At 39.9% G+C, this 27,460-nt stretch overlaps 1 protein-coding gene across 3 annotated transcripts in view; it reads left to right on the forward strand.

Moving 5' to 3' along the window:
• The window catches only part of stk3 (serine/threonine kinase 3 (STE20 homolog, yeast)), a 425,887-nt gene that overhangs the window by 78,372 nt on the left and 320,055 nt on the right, over window positions 1-27,460 (forward strand). For all 3 annotated transcript variants that reach the window (XR_005630645.1, XM_039736187.1, XM_039736186.1), the window contains exons 3-4: window positions 1,700-1,828; window positions 8,080-8,194. Coding sequence is in view for 2 of the 3 variants with exons in the window: in XM_039736187.1 (XP_039592121.1) it covers window positions 1,700-1,828; window positions 8,080-8,194 (244 nt within the window). In the remaining variant the exon portion in view is untranslated. The remainder of the gene's footprint in view (window positions 1-1,699; window positions 1,829-8,079; window positions 8,195-27,460) is intronic.

Here is a 27,460-nt window from a genome sequence, read left to right on the forward strand (position 1 = left end):
TTACTTCGGAGTGCCTTTCACCTTATACTCCAAATCGTAATCTTAGATCATCAAATGAGTGTCTGCTTGTAATTCCAGAAGCTAAGCTTAAAAGAAGTGGTAAAGCGGCCTTCTGCTGTTATGCACCCAAAATCTGGATTAGTTTACCGATAGAAATTCGCCAGACTAATATGGTTGATCACTTTAAAAACTGCTAAACACCAATTATTTTAACATGGTTTTCTCATAGCTTAATTTTAGTGTAGCCTTGATATTATGTACTGTATATGCATTTAGTTATCTTTTTTGTCATGACCTAGCAATTTATATTAACTTCTACTTTCTCTGCTGTTCTTTTACTGGTTTTCTATAGTGGCAATCTCTGCCACCACCACCTGATAAAGGCACCATGAAGTCCCTACATTGATGGATTGAAGGCTAGGTGTCCACTTGACCATCATGATCTAATTCTTCCATGCGAAGCCTATAAACCATGAGGACTAATTTAGATAATTTATGTTCAGGAGAATGGCCTCGAACCCCTGTAGATTTTGTTTTTATTCTCCAGTCCTCTGGAGATTTTTTTTGTTTGTTTTTTCTGTCCTCCTGGCCATAGGACCTTACTTTATTTTTTGTTACATAGTATTGCCTAATCTTTTTTTTTGTATTTTTATGTTTTCAATGAACTTTATTTTCTTTATCTTGTAAAGTACTTTGAGCTACACGATTTGTATGAAAACATGCTATATAAATAAATGTTGTTGTTGTTTTAGGTATAGACACAAATGACATGACTTTGTTGGAGCTTGAAATTCCATAGGATAGTGTCAGTAATTGTATACTCTGAGAGAAATCTTTTTCCCCCAATCAAGTAAGGCCACATTATAACTTCATGGACATCAACCAGGCAGATTTTATTTCCTTCCTTAGCAGCCTTGTCCACTTTTAGCTTGTGTTACTGTAAAGTTCTATGTAAAATTCATGTTTTCCAGCATAATATACTGTAGTTTTATATGTTTATGGGGTCGTTAAGAGCAACAGAGGTTGCTAAAGGTGTTATTGTAGCTTACTTGGTAAATACTGGTTTCTTGCTTCCTCATGCTCAATGTGTTTCTAGGCTGATCCAAAATAATTTGGTTAATATTGTCTTGCTGTTGGCAGAACGCAGATTTACCTGTAGTCAGGTTTTGTCACAGGGCATAAAATATCACCTGGTAGACTTCAATTAGCACATGTATATTTTTCAACAGAAATACAGTATAACAAGGATCAGATTGATCTCGCAGATACTTACTCTTGATAGCTGTTAAAAATATGGTTGTAAGTTAGTAAATCACAGAATGCAATGATTCAAGTTAATGGTGCAAGTAGTTGTTGATTTATTACCGTAATTGACTTTCATGCATGGTGAAAAGAGCAGTTATGATTATTATGTTAAAATTAACCACCTTAATTCTAACTCTTATGTTGAAACTATAAAACTTACATTTAAAAAAAATGAAGGCTCTGAAAACCTCTATTTTATTAAAACATATCTGATGTTTATTACTTGTTTTTTTCTGCCTTTTTAAAGCATTTGGCAGAAAACATGTATAGCATGTAAACATTATAGTGTGAATACCCCACTTCCAAACAGTGGGTGTTGAGGTTTATGTTAAAATCTCAGTGTGTAATAATATAATATATGAAATTGGACTACTAATATGTGCTTCTTCTGCAGATCATATGGAAGTGTTTACAAAGCAATACATAAGGAGTCTGGTCAGGTGGTGGCTATTAAACAAGTGCCAGTTGAATCAGACTTACAAGAAATTATTAAAGAGATTTCCATCATGCAACAGTGTGACAGGTAAGAGTTGGTGTTAATTTTGCCATTTTCAAATTAATTAGAAACAGTAGTAAAAACTGAAAAAAGAAATGCTCTTTAGAAACTAGTACAGATGTGCCTTTCTTTTACTTTGTTTATTCATCCATTATTCAATGTATATAAATACAGTTCAGTTTCACAAAAGTCTGAAGCCTATCCTAGCAGCATCAGAGAAGAAGTAGAAAACACTCCACACTATATTACACCTCTGATAACCGCATGTTTCAAGCATTGACTTAGAAAAGTTGTAGAACAATTTTGTGACTTTAAATTAAAAATTAGATGGACAAATTGAAAAATATTACCGATCTTCCCATGTATATTTATTATATACTAGCCAACCCGCGGCGTACCATACGCCGCATAATCAGGCTGGTTTTTTAATGATTTTTAAGCACAGGGAGAAAGTTAACATTTGAAAAATCGGTACTGTAATAAATCAGCAAGAAAAGCAACATTGTAACAATACATGGAACGAACCAACACACAATCGTCCGTGACTGAAAACTGCTGGACCGCCTTCACGCCTTCCTTCCCCTGCCAGACGGAGGGATGGGGGTGCACGGCACTCAGTCGCGGTGTGTGGAATGGGAGGAGAGAAGGACGTCCATTCAGCTCCCTCTGTCATGCTAGTCTGCTGTTTTCTCGTTCAGTATGCACTGCCCGCTCATGTGCCCACCTCCAACTCGTCACTTGAGTCATTGTCGTCTTTGCACAGTCCAGAAGCACCTTTGACTCACGTAGACGTTTCATTGCTCTGTGCGGTTTTGGCTGCTTTTCTATATATAATCCACCAAGACACCCGACCATGGTAGTAGCGATGTGAGAGGGGGGTGTGTACAAAGGGTAGGGACGAAAACAGTGGGAGCGTTTGAGTCGCTCTCAGTGGGAATTCCACGGTTTGCAGCCCGAATGGGGTTCAACGGCTTACCCACGCCTAGACACACGCTCAATCTCATGCATAATTATTTATTGAATGCTAAACACTTCTAGAAAGACACGGTTGTCTAAAATGGGTTGGTGTGAGAATACAACTGTAAGTAAATGAAAAGATGGAACTCTGGAGAGAGCAAAATACAACACAATTGTGAACCCGCGGCATAAAAAACGCTGCATGATTTATTGATGGTTGAACACTTCTGGAAAGACACAGTTGTCTAAAAAGGGAGGGTTTGAGGATACAACAGAAAGTGAATGAAAAGATGGAACTCTGGAGAGAGCAACATATAATTGTCCGTGAGTGAAGAAGACGCATGTTTGTCGCGGATGCGAATTGCTGTATGTAGCGTGTAAAACAGTTTGCTATGGTGCACGAGGTCGTGCGTCATAACCGAAAAGTCGGTTTTTAAAGACTGCTTACTTCATTGTGTTTTAACCTCAGTTGTAAAGGATTGTTTTAAGGATTCCATGGGATACCCCTCGCAAACCGTTTCACACGCTGCATATGGCGACTCACCTCCGTGAGAAACATGCCTCTATGAACAGTCAAGGTGGCTCGGAAGTACATGAGGCCTCCACGACAGACGAATATAAATGACGCTGTTTTTCTGTGTCGTCGCGTCCGAGTTCGTGGGCGTGGCTCTGTGAGTTGTCGTCGTATCCAATGGTCTTGGAGTTGGTGGGCGTGGCTCCTCCCTGCGTGCGCTATATGTGTCCTACTTGTTGGCAGCTTAGTGAATCCATGCACCTTCCGGCGTGTTTTCCATTGGTGTCTTGCCTTTCCATGGGTGTCTTGCCTTAGTAAATTATATATACTACTCAAAAAAATTAAAGGAACACTTTTCAATGAGAGTATAGCATCAAGTCAATGAAATTTCTGGGATACTGATCTGGTCAGTTAAGTAGCAGAGGAGGTTGTTAATCTGTTTCAGCTGCTTTGGTGTTAATGAAATTAACAACAGGTGCAGTAGAGGGGCAACAATGAGATGGACCCCCAAAACAGGAATAGTTTAACAGGTGGAGGCCACTGACATTTTTCCCTCCTCATCTTTTCTGACTGTTTTTTACTAGTTTTGCATTTGGCTACAGTTAGTGTCACTACTGGCAGCATGAGGTGATACCTGGACCCTACAGAAGTTGCACAGGTAGTCCAACTTCTCCAGAATGGCACATCAATATGTACCATTGCCAGAAGGTTTGCTGTGTCTTCTAGGACAGTCTCAAGGGCATGGAGAAGATTCCAGGAGACAAGCAGTTACTGTAGAAGAGCTAGACAGGGCCATAGAAGGTTCTTAACCCATTATTGGACCGGTATCTGCTCCTTTGGGAAAAGCAGAACAGGATGAGCACTGTCAGAGCCCTATAAAATGACCTCCAACAGGCCACTGGTGTGAATGTCTCTGACCAAACAACCAGAAAGACTTCATGAGGGTGACCCAAGGGCCCCATGTCCTCTAATGGGCCCTGAGCTCACTGCCCAGCAGCATGCAGCTCGATTGGCATTCGCCATAGAATACCAGAATTGGCAGATGCACCACTGGTGCCCTGTGCTTTTCACAGATGAAAGAAGGTTCACCCTGAGCACGTGACAGAAGTGAAAGGGTCTGGAGAAGCCATGGAGAACATTATGCTGCCTTTAACATCATTCAGCATGAGCACTTTGGTGGTGGGTTAATGATTGTCTGGGGAGGCATATCCATGGAGGGTCACACAGACCGCTACAGGCTTGACAAAGGCACCTTGGCTGCCATTAGGTATCAGGATGAAATCCTTGGACCCATTGTCAGACCCTATGCAGGTGCAGTGACTCCTGGTGCACGACAATTCCTGGCCTCATGTGGTGAGAGTATGCAGGCAGTTCCTGGAGGATGAAGGAATTGATACCATTGACTGGCCTCCACACTTTCCTGACCTAAATCCAATAGAACACCTCTGGGACATTATGTTTTGGTCCATCCAATGCCACCAGGTTGCACCTCAGACTGTCCAGGAGCTCAGTGATGCCCTGGTCCAGATCTGGGAGGAGATCCCCCACAGCACCATCTGTCATCTCATTAGAAGCATGCACCGATGTTGTCAGGCATGTATACTACTGCGTACAATTTAGAGTTGCTGCAATTAAATTTTGGCAACATGGACTAGCCTGCCACATAATTTTTTCACTATTATTTTTGGGGCGTCTTTGAATTCAGGGCTCTGTAGGTTGATCATTTTCATTTCCATCAAACGATGTGGCATCCTTTCGTTCCTAACACATTACCCAGTCTATATCAGTATAGATATCCAGGAGGATTTCTTTTTCCCATTGAGATCTGATGTGTTTTCAAAGTGTTCCTTTAATTTTTTTGAGCAGTTTATATAGATTGTGAGATTTGTGCACTGTTTTGAGACTCTCCTCAATGGTATGACATGCAGAAGCATGACTGCCGTGTCTGTCTGAGGATTGCTTGTCCTTCACAGAGACAACCGCAGGTTTGTAGCTCCACAGAAACAACAAACTGATTACTGCCACGCACAAAGTGCTGGTCGCCCGATGGATGATGCAGGAAACATTATACTGGAACATAGCCATACACTGCCCATCCTTGCCTGTTTGCTGTGTCTGTGTATAATAGAATGGTAGATCCCAGTTAAATAGATAACCTTGCTGTTCCTGTTTGAAGATGAATAAAGCTGGTTTTGATAAAGTACAGAGACTCAGCCTCGTCTTTGGGGTGAAGACAACAATTGAAGCATCGCATGGTACCAGGCGTGAGGTCTTGCACTAATGGAACCACAAGAGGCATGTAATATCCCGATACTGGCTGAGGACAATGTGGCTTCCTCGGTGGTCCTGTGTTCGTGCTCCCCCAGGAATATGTTATTGAAGATGGCTCCCTAGGACAACCCAGAGATATACTGGAACAGAGGAGCCTGGGGAGGACCTACAGGTCATGCAATACCTCTCTCCCAAATGATTCTATGATTATGACTTCCTGATGGAACAGGTCTTCCTCTACACGGCTATTAGCCCAGTGGTTAAGGGGTGCCAGTTTCATCTGTAGCATATTGACCGAGATCGGCCTATATAAGAGCAGATCCAGAGCTTAGTGGACCTGATTCAAAGCTGTATCTGCAGGGAGCACATTGTGGGGAAGCTCACTGTTGATGATCTACAGTGCATCTTGAAAGTTATCTCAGTGCATCAGTTTTTCCACATTTTGTTATGTTACAGCCTTATTCAAAAATGGATTAAAGTCATTTTTTCCTCAGAAATCTATACACAACACCCCATTATGACAACGTTTACTTGAGGTTTTTGCAAATTTATTAAAAATAAAAAAAACTGAGAAATCACACGTACATAAGCATTCGTAGCCTTTGCTCAATACTTTGTCGATGCACCTTTGGCAGCAATTACAGCCTCAAGTCTTTTTGAATATGATGCCACAAGCTTGGCACACCTATCCTTGGCCAGTTTCGCCCATTCATCTTTGCAGCACCTCTCAAGCTCCATCAGGTTGGATGGGAAGTGTTGGTGCACAGCCATTTTAAGATCTCTCCAGAGATGTTCAATCAGATTCAAGTCTGGGCTGTGGCTGGGCCACTCAAGGGCATTCACAGAGTTGTCCTGAAGCCACTCCTTTGATATCTTGGCTGTTTGCTTCGGGTCATTGTCCTGCTGAAAGATGAACTGTCGCCCCAGTCTGAGGTCAAGAGTGCTCTGGAGCAGGTTTTCATCTAGGATGTCTCTGTACATTGCTGCAGTCATCTTTCCCTTTATCCTGACTATTCTCCCAGTTCCTGCTGCTGAAATATATCCCCACAGCATGATGCTGCCACCGCCATGCTTCACTGTAGGGATGGTATTGGCCTGGTGATGAGCGGTGCCTGGTTTCCTCCAAATGTGACGCCTGGCATTCACACCAAAGAGATCAATCTTTGTCTCATCAGACCAGAGAATTTTGTTTCTCATGGTCTAAGAGTCCTTCATGCGCCTTTTGGCAAACTCCAGGCAGGCTGCCATGTGCCTTTTACTGAGTGGCTTCTGACTGGCCACTCTACCATACAGACCTGATTGGTGGATTGCTGAAGAGATGGTTGTCCCTCTGGAAGGTTCTCCTCTCTCCATAGAAGACCTCTGGAGCTCTGACAGAGTGACCATTGGGTTCTTGGTCACCTCCCTGACTCAGGACCTTCTCCCCCGATCACTCAGTTTAGATGACCGGCAAGTTCTAGGAAGAGTCCTGGTGGTTTTGAACTTCTTCCACTTATGGATGATGGAGGCCACTGTGCTCATTGGGACCTTCAAAGCAGCAGAAATATTTCTGTAACCTTCCCCAGATTTGTGCCTCGAGACAGTCCTCTCATCATGTGAAAGACTCCTTGCCATTTATTGCAAACGCTTTATTGAAGTTGTTGCTGCTAAGGGTGGCACAACCAGTTATTAGGTTTAGGGGGGCAATTACTTTTTCACATAGGGTCATGTAGGTTTGGATAGTTTTTTTTCCTTAATAAATAAAATCGTCACTTAAAAACTGCATTTTGTGTTTACTTGGGTTATATTTGTCAGATATTTAAATGTCTTTGATGATCTGAAACATTTAAGTGTCACAAATATGCAAAAAAAAAAAAAGAAATCAGAAAGGGGCATATAATTTTTCACAGCACTGTCTGTCTATATCTAGTTAAGATACAGTATGTTTGTTTAGATACCAGCTCAGTACTGTTCAGCAAACGGGACAGTACCTCTTTCATAGGTGGGATTGGGGGGGGTCAGGTGGGACGTTTCTTTATAAAGCCTGATGGTTGAGGGTAGAAGCTAGCCTACATGGCACACCTGGGAACAATGTGGTTGTCTCCATCTGCTACTAAAGGTGCTCCACTGTTTAGCCAAGATCTCATACAGAGGGTGCAAGTCTTTGTACTGGATAGTGAACTGCTTCCTCAGTGACTTCTGTTCTGCCACTTTCTCTACTACACGCCGGTAGGAAACATGAGAGGCCTGCATACACTAAACAACCTCAACCGGCTTAAGAAATACAGACACCATATTGCCTTGATTTTATGGTTCATTGTACTAAATAGATGGCCCACTCTTTATTTTCTGGGTATCTGTTTAATATAACCAAATTTATGGTTCACATTTTAGACAAGGTTACCAACACTAACCATATATTGAAGTCTCTCCAATAATTTGTGAGTCTTTCCCTATGTTTTGGTGTAAGCAGTGGCCTTAACAATCTATGCATGGAAAATGTTTTTTATATATTTAACAACATTTCTTTTGTCTTTCCCAAATATCTTTTATTCAGCCCATATGTGGTAAAATATTATGGCAGCTACTTTAAGAACACAGACCTGTGGATTGTAATGGAGTACTGTGGAGCAGGATCTGTATCGGACATTATCAGACTGAGAAACAAAACTGTAAGTTATAGTACTTATGTGTCATATTTTTGTTCAATTAGTTTTTTTTTATTTTTTAACAAGTCTGTGTGGCACCCGTGTATTTTAATGCTGTTTACTTATTAATGTTATTATTTTCTGTTGTTCATTTTACTGCACGAGTTTGTAGTAATTTGTTAAATAAAGGATATCGTCACATTAATATATATTATTTAAGAACACGTACACTAAAAAGTATTGTGTTGTTTTTTTCTTATACTGGGTTTGACCGGGCAGTCTAATGGTCTGGAATCCCTACAGATTTTATTTTTTTCTCCAGCCGTCTGGAGTTTTTTTTTGTTTTTTCTGTCCACCCTGGCCATCGGACCTTACTCTTATTCAATGTTAATTAATGTTGACTTATTTTCTTTTCTTACAGTGTCTTTTATTTTTCTATTCTTCATTATGTAAAGCACTTTGAGCTACTTTTTGTATGAAAATGTGCTGTATAAATAAACGTTGTTGTTGTTGAATGCCTTCCTGTTTAAGTTTAGACCGCAGATTTGTTTTAAGTATAATTAATCTGGATTAAAAGCCTTTCCAGGTGACTGGCTGATTGATTAAAATAATTGGATTTTGTTTGGTCAGTTTCCTTAATAAAGATTACTGTAATGTTCAACATGTAGGAAATCAAGAAATACATCATCCACTTCCATAAATTCTATTCTGTTTCTTGCAGTAAGTCCACCAAATCAGTTATTATTTACAGGTCCATGCAAAAGTTTGGACTTCTGGTCAAATTATGTATTTATTGTCATTTGAAGTAAAAAAATAGTAAATACATCTCTCACCACTACAAACTACAACAATGACATTTAAAAAAATATTAATACACAGTTATGATATATATATATATATATATATATATATATATATATATATATATATATATATATATATATATATATATATATATGATGCATCACTTGAGTTAGAATCTGGTGTCTGTCTATGTTTGAGCTACACAAGCATTTTTGGTCTTGGTTTTTAGCTGCATGATATTGTATGAAGCTTGCTTTTGATATGCACTACTTATACACATGACTGCATTCTGTTAATACTATTATTTTTGAATGTGATTCATGATTACAAAGATATTTCTCATCTCATCATCTATATGTTCATTAACAGTACACGTCCCAACATGACAGTTTATTGCAAGTCCAGGAATAATGTAAATGAGGGTTGGATGGACAAAAAGGGCTTGCAGTATAAAACCATGGTCCGAATGCTAGGGGTCGTATTTTGACCAGGTCTTCAGACTTAAATGTACATCTGTGCTACTGATTTGTTTAGCCGAGTAGTGAAGATATGTACCGACCTTTGTGTACTGTATATAGTAGGTGCTTAGTTTTCATTTTTTTTTTTTAAAATCATTAATTTTTCAACCTGTCCTTCATGAACTGTTTTGTAGCTGGATGGAGGAGGAGCAAGTTTTTTTTTTTTCTCTCCTTCACTTTTATTTTGGAGCCACTGTAATTATTATGGGTAACACCTGCAGTAATTTTCTTTTGGTTTGAAAGTGTCTTTGCTTTGGACTTTGTAAATATTTTTACATTTGTTTGTAAAATAGTTTGGACACTGCTGGAATAAAACGGAATCCTAGTTGCTCAGACTCGTCTACTGACATCCCAAGGTGGCAATTGTACAACAGTGTCATTACCCGGGGTGTAACATGCTCCTATTCTCGGAATGTGTTTTTATCATTTTGTGACTGTTCATACTCCTATTACCTGCTGTTACTCTGCTCATTAAGGGTTTACTATTCTTATGCATGGGCTATTCAAGTCTGTCTACCCCTAACTTTGACACTACATGCTTGTTTTTCTTTGTTTCCCTCAATACAGCTAGGTGGAGTCTGCACACTGATTGAAGCCTTAGAGCCCAGTTCTTCCTAAGCCTTCATGATTTTCATGATCACACCTGTCAGAACACAGTAGAATCTATTTTCTGATTTCTTTTCGGGCCTGCAGGTGGCAAAATTCTGTCTATAAATCGTATGTGCCTGAAATAGAATCCGAGATAAATGTGGCTGGTAGAAAACGGCAAAGCCTAGTATGGGAGATTTCACTTAGATTTCATAATAAATTGGCACATTCTGGGCAAGAAAAGGAAAGGATGAAATGTGCCAACAGTCAGCGCACATTTTTTCAGCACAAATGACAGAAAATATTTTTAAAATTATTCAATTGTATAAAATTGCTGAAAATCTGTATCTGGTTTTGGATTATACCTGTTTTTAACAGACAAAAACAAAAACAGATAGTAAACCACGTAGTGTAGTAAGCTTCCACTAACATTAAACTCATATCCAAACCTGTTAAGTGAACTTTAGTAGCTGTTTAACTGTACCACAGTTATTAAAACTAAAACGAATCAATATAAAAATAAAATAGAATTGTCTTTGTTAAATTAAAACTAAAAAACTGAAGCTAAATTTCCAAGCAAGACCAGAAGTAATAATGACATTAAAACTAATATAAAAAGGCAAAACTATAATAACCTTGGTTGGAAGACTCCGGCAAATGTGAAAAAATAGAAAAATAATACTTGCCCCATCACAGTTAAGGTGGTGGTATTGTATCACAGCAGGATATTTTTTGTGGCTTCATTTTTTATTTGTCTTAATGAGTTAGATTGCTGTTTAATGGTGTGGCGAGTGTACAGCATAAGCAGAGGTTAGTTGCACAGGTAAGAAAGGAGAAAATAAATTTGATGAAATGAAATCTAGGAGTGAGAGAGTGCAAGCTTGAGAAAGATGTGAAATGCGAATCAGCTGGGAGATGTCCAGAGCTGCTTGATAACTAATGGAGCAGTGAAAGAGTAAGGTAGCTGGCGTGGATCTTACAATGATTTTTTTACCCAAAATAGCTTAATATTAACAATAAATTATGCACTCACACTAATATTTATATATTAAATGTGATTAAAATTATTTTCAGTACTGTCTTTTTTTTTTTTTTTTGCCTTATGCATCATCTGAGCTTCTGCGTTCTTTCGACAAGCTCATAAAATATTCCCATGTAATTATTCATGGCCAAACCGTGAATAACTGAAGCTGTGAATGTTAAAGTCACGAATCTGAAAGGGCAACTGTACTCATATTTTTCATTAGGCTAGGGAAATTTAATATCCTCTCCAATTTTTTTATATAGAGTTAAATATGATCTCATATTGTTATCAAAATATTTCTCTAGCAGTTTCTTGACACATGGAATGGTGATTTCCTATGTTCTGTATTGGCTGTCTTGTGAAACCTTCATTATGCATTTAGACTACTTTTCATTTTGTGGTATACAAAACATACTTTCAGTTGGTCTAAAGTGCTATTCAACATTGAATTACTATTTGTTTTGTCCGGGTGCCTATAACATAATTAAAGATCAACCTACTACTGCTTTAGTTGTTCATTGTACATCTCAAGGAGGATGCTGACAAGCCTCATAATTTCAGTGGTCTGAAAGGATGAAGTAGTTAATGTTAATCCAAAAAGCAGCCTTAAGTTTAAGTTATGCCAACAGTTTCATAATATACCATTAACAGTCTTTCTTCCATATGTTAACCATCATTAAATCATTATTTTCCATTTTGTGGGTTTATCCTGGTTAGCTGCTTGCACCCAAATCTTTGTTGTTCACTCATTTATTTTGTTTATATTCAATATTTGAACAATAGCTTGTGCTTTGAAAATTGGGTTAGTATTAGATTGCTACCAGTATTTAACTGTTATATGAGACAAAGTTGTACAGAAAAATACTTTTAATGCTTTTCTATTTTTCTGAATGATATTCAGCTATTATGAAACTCCATTTATATTTATTCAATAATAAATATGTGGCAGGATTTTAATAGTCTGCTGTATTTACAAATAATTATTGATTTATTGAGAGCATTTTTGTGTGTATGGTGCAGTCTCAATAAAAAGCTGAGGGAAGTTCCTGGCAAATGTTCAAGGTTCAACACGGCACCAAGGCCTGTGTCCAAAGCGTCCGTCTGGAGAATAAAAGGTAGAGAAAAATTAAGAGCTATTTAATATTGGTGCTGAAGTAAGATCCTGTTTTAAGTCGCAGAACACAGCTTCCGTCTTGTCAGTCCATACCATGTTGTTAGGAGCTCTTTTCTTCATCAAGTCATTCAAGGGCGCTGCTCTCTCAGAAAACTGAGGTACAAACTGGCAGTAGTACCCGGCAAATCCGAGAAATGCTTGGACTTGCTGCTTTGTTCGCGGATCGGACATTTTTAAAATGGCATCTATTTTTGAACACTGTGGCTTCACGGTGCCCCGACCCACCAGGGAGCCCAAATATTTAGCTTCTTTCAGTCCAAAACAACATGTCTTTTGTATTGATTTGGAGCCCAGCTTCTCCCAGTGTTCGCAACACCGCTCTGACCTCCTGTACATGCTGCTTCCATGTGCTGGAATAGATGACGACGTCATCCAGATAGGCAGCACTCATTATGGGGGCATCCACCAGACACTGGAAAGTCGCAGGAGCCCTGTGTAACCCAAATGGAAGGACATGATACTAAATGCTGTTTTCACCATTGCGCAATCCGTTAAAGGAATCTGCCAGTACCCTGCCCTTTTGTCATGTCAAGTGTAGTCAAGAACCTTGCTTGGCCCAACCTTTCGAGAAGGTTGTCCACAAGAGGCATGGGATAAGCATCAAATTGGGAGATTTGGTTAAGCCAGCAGAAGTCCTTGCAAAACCTACAACTTCCGTCAGTCTTACTAACCAAGACAATTGAACTGGACCAGGGACTAAAACTTTCCTCTATCACTCCTAGTTCAAGCATATACTTGATTTCTAGCTTCACTTCTACTTTCTTTGCCTCGGGAGTCTATAGGGAAATTCTCGATTGATAACTCCAGGCTCAGTCACTACGTCGTGCGCAATCAGAGAGATCCTTCTGAGCTTCTCACTCACCACCTTTGGAACAGACAGGATAGCTGACTCCAGCTCCCATCTCTGTTTGAAATTTAATTCCTCGCCGAAATTAAGGGTGTTTATTAGAGCAAAGAATGAGCGTGGCTGAGCAGAGGAGGGATTGGAATCCCTTTCCTTCCACGGCTTCAGCAAGTTCACAAGATAAATCTGCTTGCTTTGTCGACAATTGGGTTGTTTCACCAAGGCTTCAGCAAGTTCACATGATAAATCTGCTTGCTTGGTCGACGATTGGGTTGTTTCACCAAATAGTCGACAAGCCCTTTCTGTGCTGTGAAAGGCACTATATAGCGCCTGACCCAAAACAGATTGGACACGGGAGGCACGTGTAAAATAAAACGATTTTTATTATTCTTCAGCTGGAGGGCACGTCTTCCCCGTACTCCCTCCAGCCACATCACAGTCCCAAACACCAGTACAGCACAAACACTCTTCTCTTCCCTGGCACCACCACTCCTCCCTCGCGACCTTGTCCTCCTCCACCTAACTCTGGGCGATGAGTGGTGGTTGCTGGCTCCCTTTTATAGGTCACCTGGAAGTGCTCCAGGTGTTTGATCACCAAGATCTGGCGGCACTTCCAGGTGTGATGAAGCTGTTGCCCACACGGGCTCAGGAGTCTCAAAAACACAGCACCCCATGGCGGTACCTGCAGGACCCAACAGGGCTGCCACCAACTCCAATTCCCAGGGAGCCCTGTGGGAAACTGAGGCACTACACCAGCCCAGGGGGGCGGCCATCTAGCGTCCAGGGGGAGGTATTGCACTGTCCAGGGCTGCTCCCCCTGAATACAGTGTGCAGGGGCGTCCCGGCTGGGCATGGACGTCAGGCACCTGTCACAGGGCTTTGCCAAAGGGCGAGTAATTTGCAATGGGAGGTGGGAACTAACACCATGACACATTCCCCCGAATGGAATTCTTGGAGCGTTGTGCCACGGTCAGAATAATGGGCCTGTGCTGCTTGTGCCTCTTCCATATGACTTTTTACAATAGGCCGCATTTTTCCAAATCTATCGCATAATTGCGCGATATATTCCAATATATTTGTAGAGGAAATAGCCTCTCATTCCCAACCTTCTTTCAAAATATCTAATATACCCTGGGATTGTCCACCATGTAATACTTCAAAAGGTGAGAACCCCATAGAGGCTTGTGGGTCTTCCTGGTATGCAAATAGAAATGAGCGAGAGGAGTTGACCCCATTTCCTCCCATCCCCGCTGAACACCTTGCAAAGCATCTGCTTGTGAGTTTGTTTAAACCTTTCTACTAGACCATCAGTTTGAGGATGATACACCACAGTCTTTAAGTGCTTTATTCTCAGTAATTTGACCGTTTCCCTTAATGTTTCCGAGGTAAAAGGCGGTGTCCCTTGGTCTATTAGAACTTCTTTAGGGACGTCTACTTGCGCAAAGACCCCTACTAGTTCCCATGTGATTGCTTTAGATGTAGTTGAGCGCAAGGGAACAGCTTTTGGGTATCGGGTCGCATAATCCATGAGGACTAATATATATTTGTGTCCTTAGGCTGAGGACTCTAAGGGTCCCACTATATCGACCCCTATTCTTTCAAAGGGAACGTCAATTATGGGAATGGGAATGAGAGGATCACGGTTCTTCCTGGGAATTTGCCGTAATTGACACTCTGGACAAGAAGTACAAAAACAGCGGACCTCCTCGTTAATTCCCCGCCAATAAAATCTGAACTTGATCCGCTCTAAGGTTTTTTTGGTGCCTAAACGGCCTCCAAGGGGGCGAGAATGTGCCAATTCACAAACCTGCCGCTGGTAGGTTTGTGGGATTAAAAGCAATTTATGGACCTCCTCCTCATGCTCGCCAACCCGATATAATAAATCATTCTCTATTACGAAGTGAGGTCCTTGTGGCATGGACTGATGCATGCGTTGGCTATTAACGAGAACAACTGCGTTTTTTACAAATTTAAAGGAGTCATCATTCCATTGCTCCCTTTTAAAAGAAGCCGGCATTTCTCTAAATTGAAAATTAATTTGAGAAGAGAGTATCTGGGTTGACCTCAAGGGGCGGAGATTCGTCCTGATTCGTCGAGACATGGGTGGATGATGTTTCCACCTGCGACGGTCCCGGAGTCTCTCCGTTCTCCTCACGGGCTTCCGTACTTCTCTCTGCCGGCTGATTACACTGTGTGGAGACAGCTTGAGATCAATCATCGTCATCTATAACTAGGCCCAAGTGTGGATCGGGAGTAGTCTGTAGCTCACCGCATTTATTATAAGACCAGTCCCACCCCAGAGTTACTGGATTGGGGAGGACCGCTATGGGGAATTTTTTACTGATCCTCCTTGAGAAATGAAGACTAGGCTGGATTTTTAGGTACGGACTTTCCCGTGAATACATTTAATACTGGTCTTTACTTTCATCCATTGTCGCAGTAAGACATATTGGTGATCAGCAATGGAAATGTTGCTGCCGGAGTCAAACAGTGCTTGGAACCATTTACGACTTTATGTCCCGTATGTGAAACCGTCAGGGGATTAGCAAGGGCACACAAACCGCCCTCTGCCTGTATTCTGCCTCGCTCCCGGATAGGTTATTCGGCAAGCGGCCTGGGGACTTCGGAACAAGCTCCGGTTTATGTGTAAGAGACTTCTGGTGTAGTATGAAATCTCTGGGGAGTCCACTAGAGTACCGTTCTGCTCTTTCAGATTTTGAGGCTAGCTTAGGTCTTTTTATGAGCCGTATCAGCTCTTCCATTGAATGGAATTCTCCCCAGACTGGCTGGGAAAAGTGCTGGGGAATCCCTTGTAGAAAAAATAAAGCAGGCTATTTGCTGCACTACTTGGAAGGGGGTTAATTCAAATGGCCTTCGCCATAACGCCACCTGTCCACAGAGGGCCATAGCTTGCCCACTAACTGATCCCTTAGGATCGAATTTCCAAATTTTTATTCTCCCTGCCTGCTGGTCTGGGGCTAACCCATTCTTAGCTGGGTCCTTGGTCCCAATGGGCGCCTCAGCTCTCTCGTCCAAGTGAACATAATAAGCCCTTTTTGTTTTATCCCCAGAAACCAGCCTACGTCTGTGTGTCTCCTCTACACTCTCCTTCTGGTAAGATACTAGTCCGGGTTGCACTTACAGAGAGGAGCCTGTACCGAGACTTTCGTGACCACCGGACAAACTCCCCACCCAGAAACTCGCCCCCGATACTTTTCTACCTAGCTGGTTTCTTCTGGGACAGAATCCTACCGACTACATCGCTGTGAATTGTGTGCTTTACACAAGCCATCCAGAGTGCTTAGATCTTCTGGTCAGTTGTCTCTTGTTGTCCTTCGTACCAAGTGTAAAACCAGGGGAGACAGGGCTTTTGCAGCTACTGGCCCTCGCCTGTGGAACTCTTTACCTCGTTACATAAAGGAGTTGTCGTCTACAATTCTATGTTGTTTTAAATGTGCTACATTAATAAATTGACATTGATAAAAACACAGACCAGACATCATTAAAAGGTTTGGGGCAGCCACCCATATAATATCCCTGGCTGCAAAAGGTTTTTATTAATTGGCAAAAATGTTCACAATACTGAGTCCTAAACAGAACTGATTCCTTGGTGGTAAGATGGCAGCTTTAAAGGCCCATATAGGAAGTGATGTCATCGAAGGGGATGGACCCGGAAGAGAAGTCATCGAAGGCCACAGACCCGGAAGTGACATCATTGAAAGGGGACAGACACGGAAGTGACTGTTTCATTTATGTTAGGTAGAATGCCCAGAGGGGACTTGGCAGTCTAATGGTCTGGAATCCCTACAGATTTTATTTTTTTCTCCAGCCGTCTGGAGTTTTTTTGTTTTTTGTTTTTTCTGTCCACCCTGGCCATTGGACCTTACTCTTATTCTATGTTAATTAATGTTCACTTATTTTATTTTCTTATTGTGTCTTTTATTTTTCTATTCTTTATTATGTAAAGCACGTTGAGCTACAGTTTGTATGAAAATGTGCTATATAAATAAATGTTGCTGTTGTTGGAAGTGACGTCTTCTTCTAAAGTATCGGAACCTGGCAGGATTTCTCGGGAAAAGTCTGCAGGGAACTGAGAATGACCGTCGGTGCACCCTGCCGCCCCCTGTTGGATGTGGTATTACCATTACTTAAGCCCTTTAGCTGCCTCCTACTCACACGTGTGTGACACCATACACGACAATTGGGTAATAAGTCAGTATAGCCTATTCCTAATGATAACAATGGTGTAATCTTAGGTCTGGATTATACTTCACGTGACGCATGCTGCAGAGGACGCTCCTGCTATGCAAGCGTTTTACTGTTTATACTTGCCCGCATACTTTATGTAAATCTGGAGGAAAGCAGCAGGTGGCAGTGCGAGATATCATCACAGTGAAAACGGGTTCGGCTTCGCTGTGTTGTGAATTGCCTGAAACATTCATTAAATTCCGATGACACCTTACCGCAACATCTCTGAAAAGGATGTTTAATGATTCAATCCAGGGATGTCCATTCCAGCAAGCATTGGGCACGAGGCAGAAACAGTCCTTGGATGGGGCCTCACCTCATCCCAAAGTGAATACAAGCACTCACATACACTGGTGTCATTTTAGCGGCACCAAATCACCAAATCTGCATATCTTTTGAAGGAAACCGGAGCACCCTGTGGAAACCCAGCAGGAAAACATGCAAACTCCAAGCAGGGAATACCAGTGACATGACTCCCTGCGAGACAGCAGTGCTACCGCTCCACTACCATGTCACCCCCATGTGTGTAATTATTAACACCATGCATTATTTAAACGAAATTAACAATTTATCTGTAAAATGTAACATACATACTTTAATGCATTTCATCATGAAAGTGATATCAAGTATAAATCTCAAGGATTCTAAATGTGCAGAGAGTTGGAATATCATACATTTAATTTGTTCTGTGTGTTGATCTATTGCTGCTTGCTGCTGCTGTCAGGTCCAAGAAGCTCATAGCAATTAAAAACTGGAATGACGCTTATAACGGTCTGCTTTAATGATAAAGAAAGCTGCGAGGTTAAAGGAAAGGATGAAATGTGCCAACAGTCAAAAATTTCGAGATTAAAGCTGAAATTTCCACTTTAATCACAAAATACACCTTTTCACCATGGCCTTAATTTTCTCTGTGGCTCAAATACAGCGCTGTACATTATGTTGCTGTTGTGAAGTTGCAAAAAATAAAGACGACACAAAAGATGGGATGCGAGACTTAAATGCATCGTGTCATTATGATCGGGAATATGCAACATTCGAATATAAAAGCGCCATCAATGCATTTGTATGTCATCATTTTGCCTCATCCCATCAAAGCGTGCACATCGATCCCGCAGGATCCTCATAGAGGCTTTCTGTCACATGTAGATAGTAAACAGAGACTCTGACGTCGTATTCCGATTTTTATCACACTGCGCCCCCGACTTTCTGCTGGTATTGCAGAAGTATAAACGAACCCTTAATGTAGGAACAAAATCAGGAGATTCATTAACCTGAAGCTTTACTTTACCAGGCTAATCAATTGAGAAAGTCTCATTTTCAGTGACAACATTGCTAAGACGTAAATAATACTTTAAATGAAAATCATTAAAACACAAACAAGAATTAAAATAATTTAAATAAATTAAATTAAGCACGTAGTAAGAAACACATTCGTGTGGAGTTGTCATAAGGCACTGTTACATGCATTTTTTGCCATTTTGAAAAATAATCCGCTGTTCACTGAGAAATGGAGGTTTTAAGTTTAAATTTCACTGTTACCTATGCTAGTGGCTATGATAAACAGAATTCAGTTGAAGACATCCAACAATATGTAGATTTGCTTCAAAGTCATAGAATGGAACAGAACCTATAAGTAAAATCAGATTAATGTCATGAAGGATTCCTTTTTTGCTGACATCTGTTATTCCTATGTCAGAGATACTGGCACCATGCAAACACAAAAATCCTTAATTTAACTTCATGAGAAGGAAACAATTTATCATTCAGTCTGTCAGATTGCAAGGCCTTCAGATATAGTTTATTATTTTTACTTTTCCAGTTCTAGAGGATCTGCTTCAAAAGAACTATGTAACCAGAAGCATGTTGATTTAGCCACTAGTGCCAGAAATTCCTTGTCTCTTCTAGGTATGGCAGAACAGATTCAGTTTCCTTAAATTCTTTTATGGTTTTCTTTTATTTTTATTTAAAATACCTGACTTCTGAAAGGTGGGAGACATTTTTGGACAATTGTTATTCTGCATGTAACACCAATATAGTAAATTCCATAATCTGAAGAATTGTACCATCATCATTTTTATTCTGCTTACTCTGGTAAGGGTTATATAAGGATTTAGTTGAAACAGATCAAGTCCTAGCACAGAACAAAATAAAACCAACAAGTCTGTGTGATGTCAAAATCACTATTGTCCTTCACTCGTGAAGCCCCATTATGGTATTTTAAATTTTTATTTCTGCTTATTTTATCCTGAAGGCTATAATTTTAGTTTTCTTCCCAACCTGTAATATAAAGCTTACAGACAAGTTATCTCTAAGTTCTCTCATTTGGTTTCATATGTGGTAACAGTAAACCGTGAATCAAAGAAACACATTATAAACTTAGGTGCTCAGCTTAAAAACTTTCCACACATGATCATGTGCAGTACATTTACAATTTGTATATATAAGCAGTCATTTTTAAAGGTGATAACAGCAATATAAATTACCATATTTTCACACAGGGTTGTGATGTTCAGTCTTGAAGCAGTGGAATAACAATTACTTTGATATTTAAACGTGTTTGGGTACTTTGGTTTTATGTTTAAATCACAAGTGATACTTTTTATATAGTAGAGTATTAAAACCAAAAAAACTGAGTTTATGGAATATAAATTGCTGGTCATGCAGTAGAAATGTTTTTATTTTATTTATATGCATATGGTGGGTAGGATTGAATTTGGAACTCAACTTTTTTCTCTGTATATCACATAGTTTATTTTAGTAAATTTCTCTATTAAAAAAAAAAATCTTGGGAGGGAGACTGGGGAGACGAGACATGATCTTCTTGAAAGACAATTTGATGTCCTGCAAGACAAGGCAGTGAGACAACATTTAAAAGAAATTCACAGATATCTAACCTAGCAGTTGTTGGAATGCTTTTGGCAGACACACTTCATGCGTTCCCAGCTCCTCAAACAATGACAAGTGACAAGCAAAACACGCAGCTTGCTAGCAGCAGCAAGCCAGCAGATGATCCGACCGCTTCTCCGACCTTTCAGCACCCCTCTCCCTGCCTTCACAACACGAGCGGCAGAGATGCGAAGTGGCAAGAGGACAGCAGCTGTACAAGCTTTGAAATAATCGATGTGCAGCGTGACAAGCAGAACACACAGCTCGCCAGCAGCAGCAAGCCCAGCAGATTATCCGACTGCTTCTCCTTATTGTGCGTTAAACCCAACGTGAGTAGCAGATACGCAAAGTGGCAAAAGCACAGCTGCCGTACAGGCCTTTAAATGATCGACGTGCAAAGCGACAAACAGAACATGCAGCTCACCAGCAGCAGCAGAAAGACAACAGCTGATCTGATGACATCTCCTTAGCGTGCATTCAGCCACCTCTCCTTCACAATGCAAGCAGCGTTATACGTCCTGTGAGAAAGAGATTTAACCATGGCCGGGACCGGAAATAAAGAACAAGTATTGTTTTTACAAAAGATTTAAAGTAAAATTGAAAATAATGCATAAGTAACAATTCCCATGAAGATAACAATCTCTTTTAACTCTTTCAGGGCTGATGTTGACTTTTGTCGAAATTCAGGGGTTTAAGACAATAATGGGCTGTAAACTGTGACAAAACAAGCCTTTATGTTTTAGTTTGACTCTCTTTGGTTGAAGGAAAGTTGCATAGCTTTGTTGATTTGACCTCGATTCCCTGGGCGTGCATGAGTAGTGAGTAGCAAACAGCCTCTAAAATGGCATCGACATCTGGTGAGACTAAAGCAAATGTGCAAAGCAAAATACTCCATAGACATTTTACGTATTATCTCCGAATTGGACTCTGACTTTTCGGACTCTGAGTTTGATGCAAGTGATCTGGAGATGGAAATCGAAAAACGAAAGGTGAGGTACCAGCATCAGCCTATCGGTCCCCAGCTGAATATGCTCATGTAGCTGATACGCCTACAGCAGTGTTTGCCAGGTACAAACCATATTGCATCAGACTGCGATTGCCACCTGCTGTGCGAAGACAAAGTGGTAGCCGGCCTGCCATGCACTCCTGCTGTGGCCATCAAGCTGCCTCTGCACATCCACTGCTGCCAGGGATGCTGAACAGGTGCCAACAGCATTCTTGATTTATGTGTGAAACCAGTCCATTGTGTGCTTTTCTTTGGAAAAAATATTCAGCCCTCAAAGAGTTAAATTGTATATCCGGTAAACCACACCTGGGGGTGGATGAGCGAAGCAAGCATGGGGCGGAGCCATCTAGTCTTATATTAAAGAAAATGGTATTAAAGATTAAGTTGCTGAAGGTTATAATTATTATTAAAGCAAGGTAGGTATTAACATACTGTTCTGCTAGGAAAAAAAGAGTATTGCAGGCCTTGAGGGCAATTTCATTTAAAAAGGACTGGGAAAATAACACGGTCAACAAAGCAATCAAACGTCAAAACCAAGTCAGGTACACTGAAAGCTAAATAAAAACATTCAGTTGAAGATAAAAAAAAAACTAAGCAAAAGAATAAAAAGCAAAAGGTTTGTAAGCCCAGATTTAATAGATTTAAGGTTTATACACAATCTTGGATGTTGCAATGAATATGATGTGGGCTTTTATGTTGTGCTAATTCCCTGACCACATCCCTAGAGACCACCACCTCATCCAGATATCCACCCACAACAATCTATGGTCTTATTACTTGCTTGAACTCTCTTTGAAAACGTTCAGTACATCCTACATTAAGAGGCTCATGTTTACTCTAAAGTAAAATTGTCAAAATTATTGTCATACTAAAGCAGCAACGAGAGAGTGTCAGAGAATGTCACTCAGGTATTCAAACTCTTAAAAGACTTGTTGTTCCAATGAGCATTGAAACCTCCTCATCTTTTGAATGAATTTGCCTTCAAAAATCAAAGTCCTAACATCCGTGGAACCAAGTGACAAAGATAGTTCTGCGGTTATAGGTGCGAAGCCTGTGATCAGGGATGACCTGAAAGACATGCCTGGCCTTACCCACTCCATGCATATTATAAGTATACTTTTTCCACAGAAGTGACCTAGGGAAAATAAATAGCTCACAGTATTAAGATAGTTGATGCAAAGTTGCTGGTGTCTTCCAGGAAGCTACAGTTAATTAAGAATTTCAACTTTCAAGATAATATTGACCCCATCTTCCAATTATCTCAACCAGTTATCAGAAATGTCAGGTCAGTGTCCTGGAATTGCCCAGTCACAGCTTGAACTGCAATCCTATAGAAAAATGATTGTCTCTCCCAAAAAGGTTGTTGTGTACAGAGGAAAAGCTGATATTCTGAATAAGCCTGAACTCTTTTTCAAACAAGAGTGGTTTAAAATTGTAAACCCAGACTTGTCGTAATTGAAGCATAAGATGAGTTGCTTCAGTCAAAAAACATGCACACTTAATTGTTTATGATGTATTTCTTTTTGAAATGTAAATGTTTTTGGTGCAAAATGTCATAATTAATCTTAATTTTAGCCCTTAGATGAAGAAAATCAGAAATTTCATTGAATATTTAAGTATTGTAGGAGGAAACATTCTAGAAAGGAAGTAGGAGAAGAAAAGCATCGTTAATTTGACTAATTTTTTCCTGTTTTAAGCTTACTTGTAAGTTGATTCTTGTGCAATTGCTTAAAATTAAAAAAAATAAAAAAATACAGAGGCATGAACATTTCGCTTTTTGGACTAACAAGGGTATGTTAGCAGTAAGATGAAAGAGCAATGCTATTGATACTCCGTGTATGGCTGAACAGAGACTTGATGGAAGAGATTTTTTTCTTTTAATATTAGAAGATACTTATCACAGAATGCAAACTGTTAAAAATAGCCTAGCAAAAGATGTTTAAAATGCCTGTTTGTTCACCCACGCTTAATGGAAGAGTAGTTTAGAATTAGTCTTCCTAACAAAATAGCATGCCTTTGGAATGTGGGAGGAAATTCGTATTCCCAAAGAAAACTCACAGTAGCATAAAGGAAGTATGCAAACTACACTTAGAAAGCATCCCAGCTGGGAATCAACTGAGGGCCCAAGTACTCTGCCATGCATTTTACATTTACAAGCAAACTATACTTTGTACTAAATGGACTATGGACAGTTGTCTTACTTTCATAACCATATCAAGATAAATTATATGTAGAATTGCAACACACTTACCTGAGAATTCCAGATGATGTGCTGCAATTCTATTAATGTCAAAGCAGTTTTATTCTTATTAAACACACTTTCATTTACAAACCCATTATAATGAGAAGCATGTACAAGATAAAGTGTCTGGGGTACCCGAAGGTAAACCCTGTATATTAAGGATACGCAAAAGGTATCAAATAAAATGTGTGTTAAAATACGAGATGGAGACTTCATTAAATTCAGACAGTCCGCCCAAGATAGCATTGCTTCCTCTTATATTAGATTCTGTGTGGAAGAGGCAGGTCCAAGGGGTCTGACCCCAGAAGTGACGTCAGAGTGGGAGAGGTGTCAATCTACCCTTCTGTAGAAGGGGAAGGAGAAGAGAGAACCGTAGACAGTGCCAACTCATGTCTTGGCGATTTAATTTTCACTCGCCTAACCCTTTAGTTTGTTCCCCAAGCACATGTGTGTGACACCATAGACATGTACATTAATATTATAATACAGGGAAAAAATACAACACCATACCTGCAAAGAAATAAATATATAGATTTAAATTTTGTTAGGTTCTTACAGCTCCTAAATGTTAAAACATAAATGGCAAAATATACATTTACTCTAAGGCTAGAAGGAAATTCCAATTAGTTCAGGTAGCTGTGAAAATAAATCATTGCTTATTACTCCTTCGCATAAAACAAGTCAAAACATACTTGTCTTTGGCCTAATGGTCATCCATTCTCCTTCCTGTGGATCATTTAAAGCACTGCTGAATATGCAAATATATGATTAATTAAGGTTGAAAACGGGAATGAAAATAACAGATGTCTGATGATTGATGTATATAAAAAAAATGTGTAAATTTTTGAAAGTGTTGGGCTTCATATTAACATTGTTACAAGACATTTTTTAAAGAGGACCTATGGTTTGGAAAGCTTTTAACACCAACAGTAGAAGAAAATGTTACACATTTGTCACCTTACAGTGAAACATTTGTCAATAATCAATCATTCTTGTATTACATATTAACATTAAAGCTGTGCTGCATAATATTCAACAGTTAAATTCATACCTACCTAGCAAGATGTAGTGTGTTTTTTTTGGCTTTGTGTGGGTAAAATTGGTGTAATAAACACAGTTGGAATTGATTTTATTTGCAAAGGGAAATAGTTTAGACCACGGGTGTCGAACTCCGGTCCCGGTGGCCCCCACTGGCTGCAGGTTTTCATTCTAACCATCTTCTTAATTAGTGACCAGTTTTTTGCTGCTAATTAACTTCTTTTGCTTTAGTTTTAATTAACTTGAATCGGGCTCCTTCGTCATCTCTTGTTCAGCCAAACAATAATTAGAAACAAAACAAACTTCCACATGACCAGAGGGCTGTTCCACGAAGCGAGCTAACCTCAAAATCCAGGTTTATTTCGATAATCCCGTCTTAATTTCTCGAAATTCGGTTCCACGAACGAGGCTAACCTGAAGCTCCGCTTAATTACTATGCCAACATATGCTCTTGGACAAGCCTGCTCCGTGGCAGGTTAGTTGTGAAGTTTATCTTAGCTTGATGAATATGATTGGACAAGCCATGTGATGTCACAGCACGACATTCTGCGGGGCTGGGATTATTCTGCTGCTGTTCACTCCCTCTTTCGCACACATCGACCCTCCAATATAAAATTATTACAGATTACATGCAGGCGATTCTAATTACTTAGAAAGTATAAAATGACAAGGAGTGCATTGAAGGCTTTTACATGAATAACCATGGCGTGCCCATTTATTCATAATCCAGTTGATGAGGGCGAGGCTCATTCGTAGAGCTTTAAGGCAACAGGTTCCACAATTACTTCGGCCCAGGATAGATCCGTTGCATTTTGCGGATGATTATTTATACGATCGCTATAGATTTAGTAGACACAGTATTGCATATTTGTGTCAGTTATTGGAACCTTACATTTCTAAAAACACGTCGCTCTAAAGCCCTTACGGTTGCACAGTCTTTGTGTATCGCTTTGCGTTATTTTGCCAGTGGTTCATTTCTGTACAGTGTGGGGGATGCTGAATATTTAAGCAAAGCTACAGTGTGCCGTGAAATCAGGAAGGTTTGCGTTGCATTAAAGTCCTTTTTAAATATATTCATTACCTTTCCTGGCCACCGAGGAATTCTTGCCATTAAGGAAACTTTCTTTGAAATTAATGGTGCTTAATCTTTAAACATCTACTCATTTACAGCACATAAATCATTACCTGATAAGTAACTGAATTTAATTTGTCAGGCTTTCCTAACGTCATTGGAGCCATTGACTGTACACACGTGAGGTCCAACAGAGCCTGATTACATAAACCGCAAATCATATCACAGTATTAATGTACAGGTAAGTACTGATAATATCTCACATTTATATACAAGAGGTGAAAGTGTAGTCGTCCAACATTAGCAATGTATGTCATTACCATTTCCTAAAATGTTTCAGATGGTATGCACTGCTGAACATCTAATTTCAAACATTGTGGCAAAATGGCCAGGATCAGTACATGATGCCAGAATTTTTCGCGAGACTTCACTGGCTCAAAGCCTCAGACAAGGCAAGTCAACTAAAATTCACAAATATACTATAGTTTATTATACTACAGTCTAATGTGTCTACTTTCCATTATAGGAATTTTTCCTGGTGTGCTTCTTGGTGACAGAGGATACCCATGTCTACCGTTTCTGCTCACACCATGTACAGATCCAGCAAAACAAGCAGAAAGACATTTCAACCATGCCCATTGTAAGACAAGGGCATGCATTGAAATGACATTTGGACAGTTAAAATCCAGGTTTAACTGCCTGCGGCATCTCAGAGTTACACCAGACAGAGCGTGGGACATTGTAGTAGCCTGTGCAGTTTTGCATAATGTGGCAATACTGCAGCAGGAGCGTATGCCAATAATGACGCATTCTTCACTTGCTGCCAGGACCTTTTCGTTCCACTCACGTTGCTCCTGAAACCAAACATTATTAATAATTATATTAATAATTACAATTATATATCACTTTTTATCCAAGATGAACCCATATAATTAGCATGCTGTCCTGTTTATCAATGTGTTAAAATAACCTTAAAGTACCTTACAACTGGTAACTAAATGCATATGTAAAAGGAAATTTTAATGACTATACATTTTGAAGGCTTGAAACTGTTCTCATTTAGTTGTTAAATAGTTTGACATCCTTAACACAAAAGTTACTAAAATCATGTTCTTACGAATTTAACGCAGCTCTTTCCTTAGTTTCCATTCTTACTTATCCAGCATCGATTAACAAGGCTGCCTTTTATATCGCGTGGGCCATACGAGCCTCGCTTATCAAGCTTGGCTTGAATTAGCGGAGATTAAATACACCTGAATTTTGTTCGTGGAACTCAATGAGCCTGAAGTGAACTGTTATGCTAACTCAAGCGAGGCTATTACAAATGATCCTCGATTTTATAAGCTCGCTTCGTGGAACAGCCCCCAGCTCACCTGTGCCCATCACATAATATCTGAAAATAAAGAAAGGTGATGGCCTCAGTAAGGTTGATCTCTCAGGTCACCAAAAACAGAATAATCAACAGTTTTGTAAATGTCTGCTGTGGCAGAATGAGAGCAGCATCAAGCCATGGAATTAAATAATAGGTTGAATTAACTGCAAGAATCAGTTTCTTATTAAGAGATTGATTGGAGTGAAATTGGCTGGAGTTTGAAATCCCAGTTTAGCTGGTCATCTGTTTGCTCGTTTCACATCTCATTTCTGTTTGGCTGCCATTTAGTGAAGAAAGGAATCAATTCAGAGGACTAAATCCTTAAAAACAAAGCTATTAAAATGAAGGCAAAAGAAGTTAATTAGAAGTGAAAACTGGTCACTGATTAGGAAAAGAGTTAGAATGAAAACCAGCAGCCACTGAGGCCCTCCAGGCCTGGAGTTTGACACCCCTGGTTTACACTATCCTGACTCT

The sequence above is a fragment of the Polypterus senegalus genome, chromosome 15 (genome assembly GCF_016835505.1).
Source record: "Polypterus senegalus isolate Bchr_013 chromosome 15, ASM1683550v1, whole genome shotgun sequence".
Classification (NCBI taxonomy): Eukaryota; Metazoa; Chordata; class Cladistia; order Polypteriformes; family Polypteridae; genus Polypterus; species Polypterus senegalus.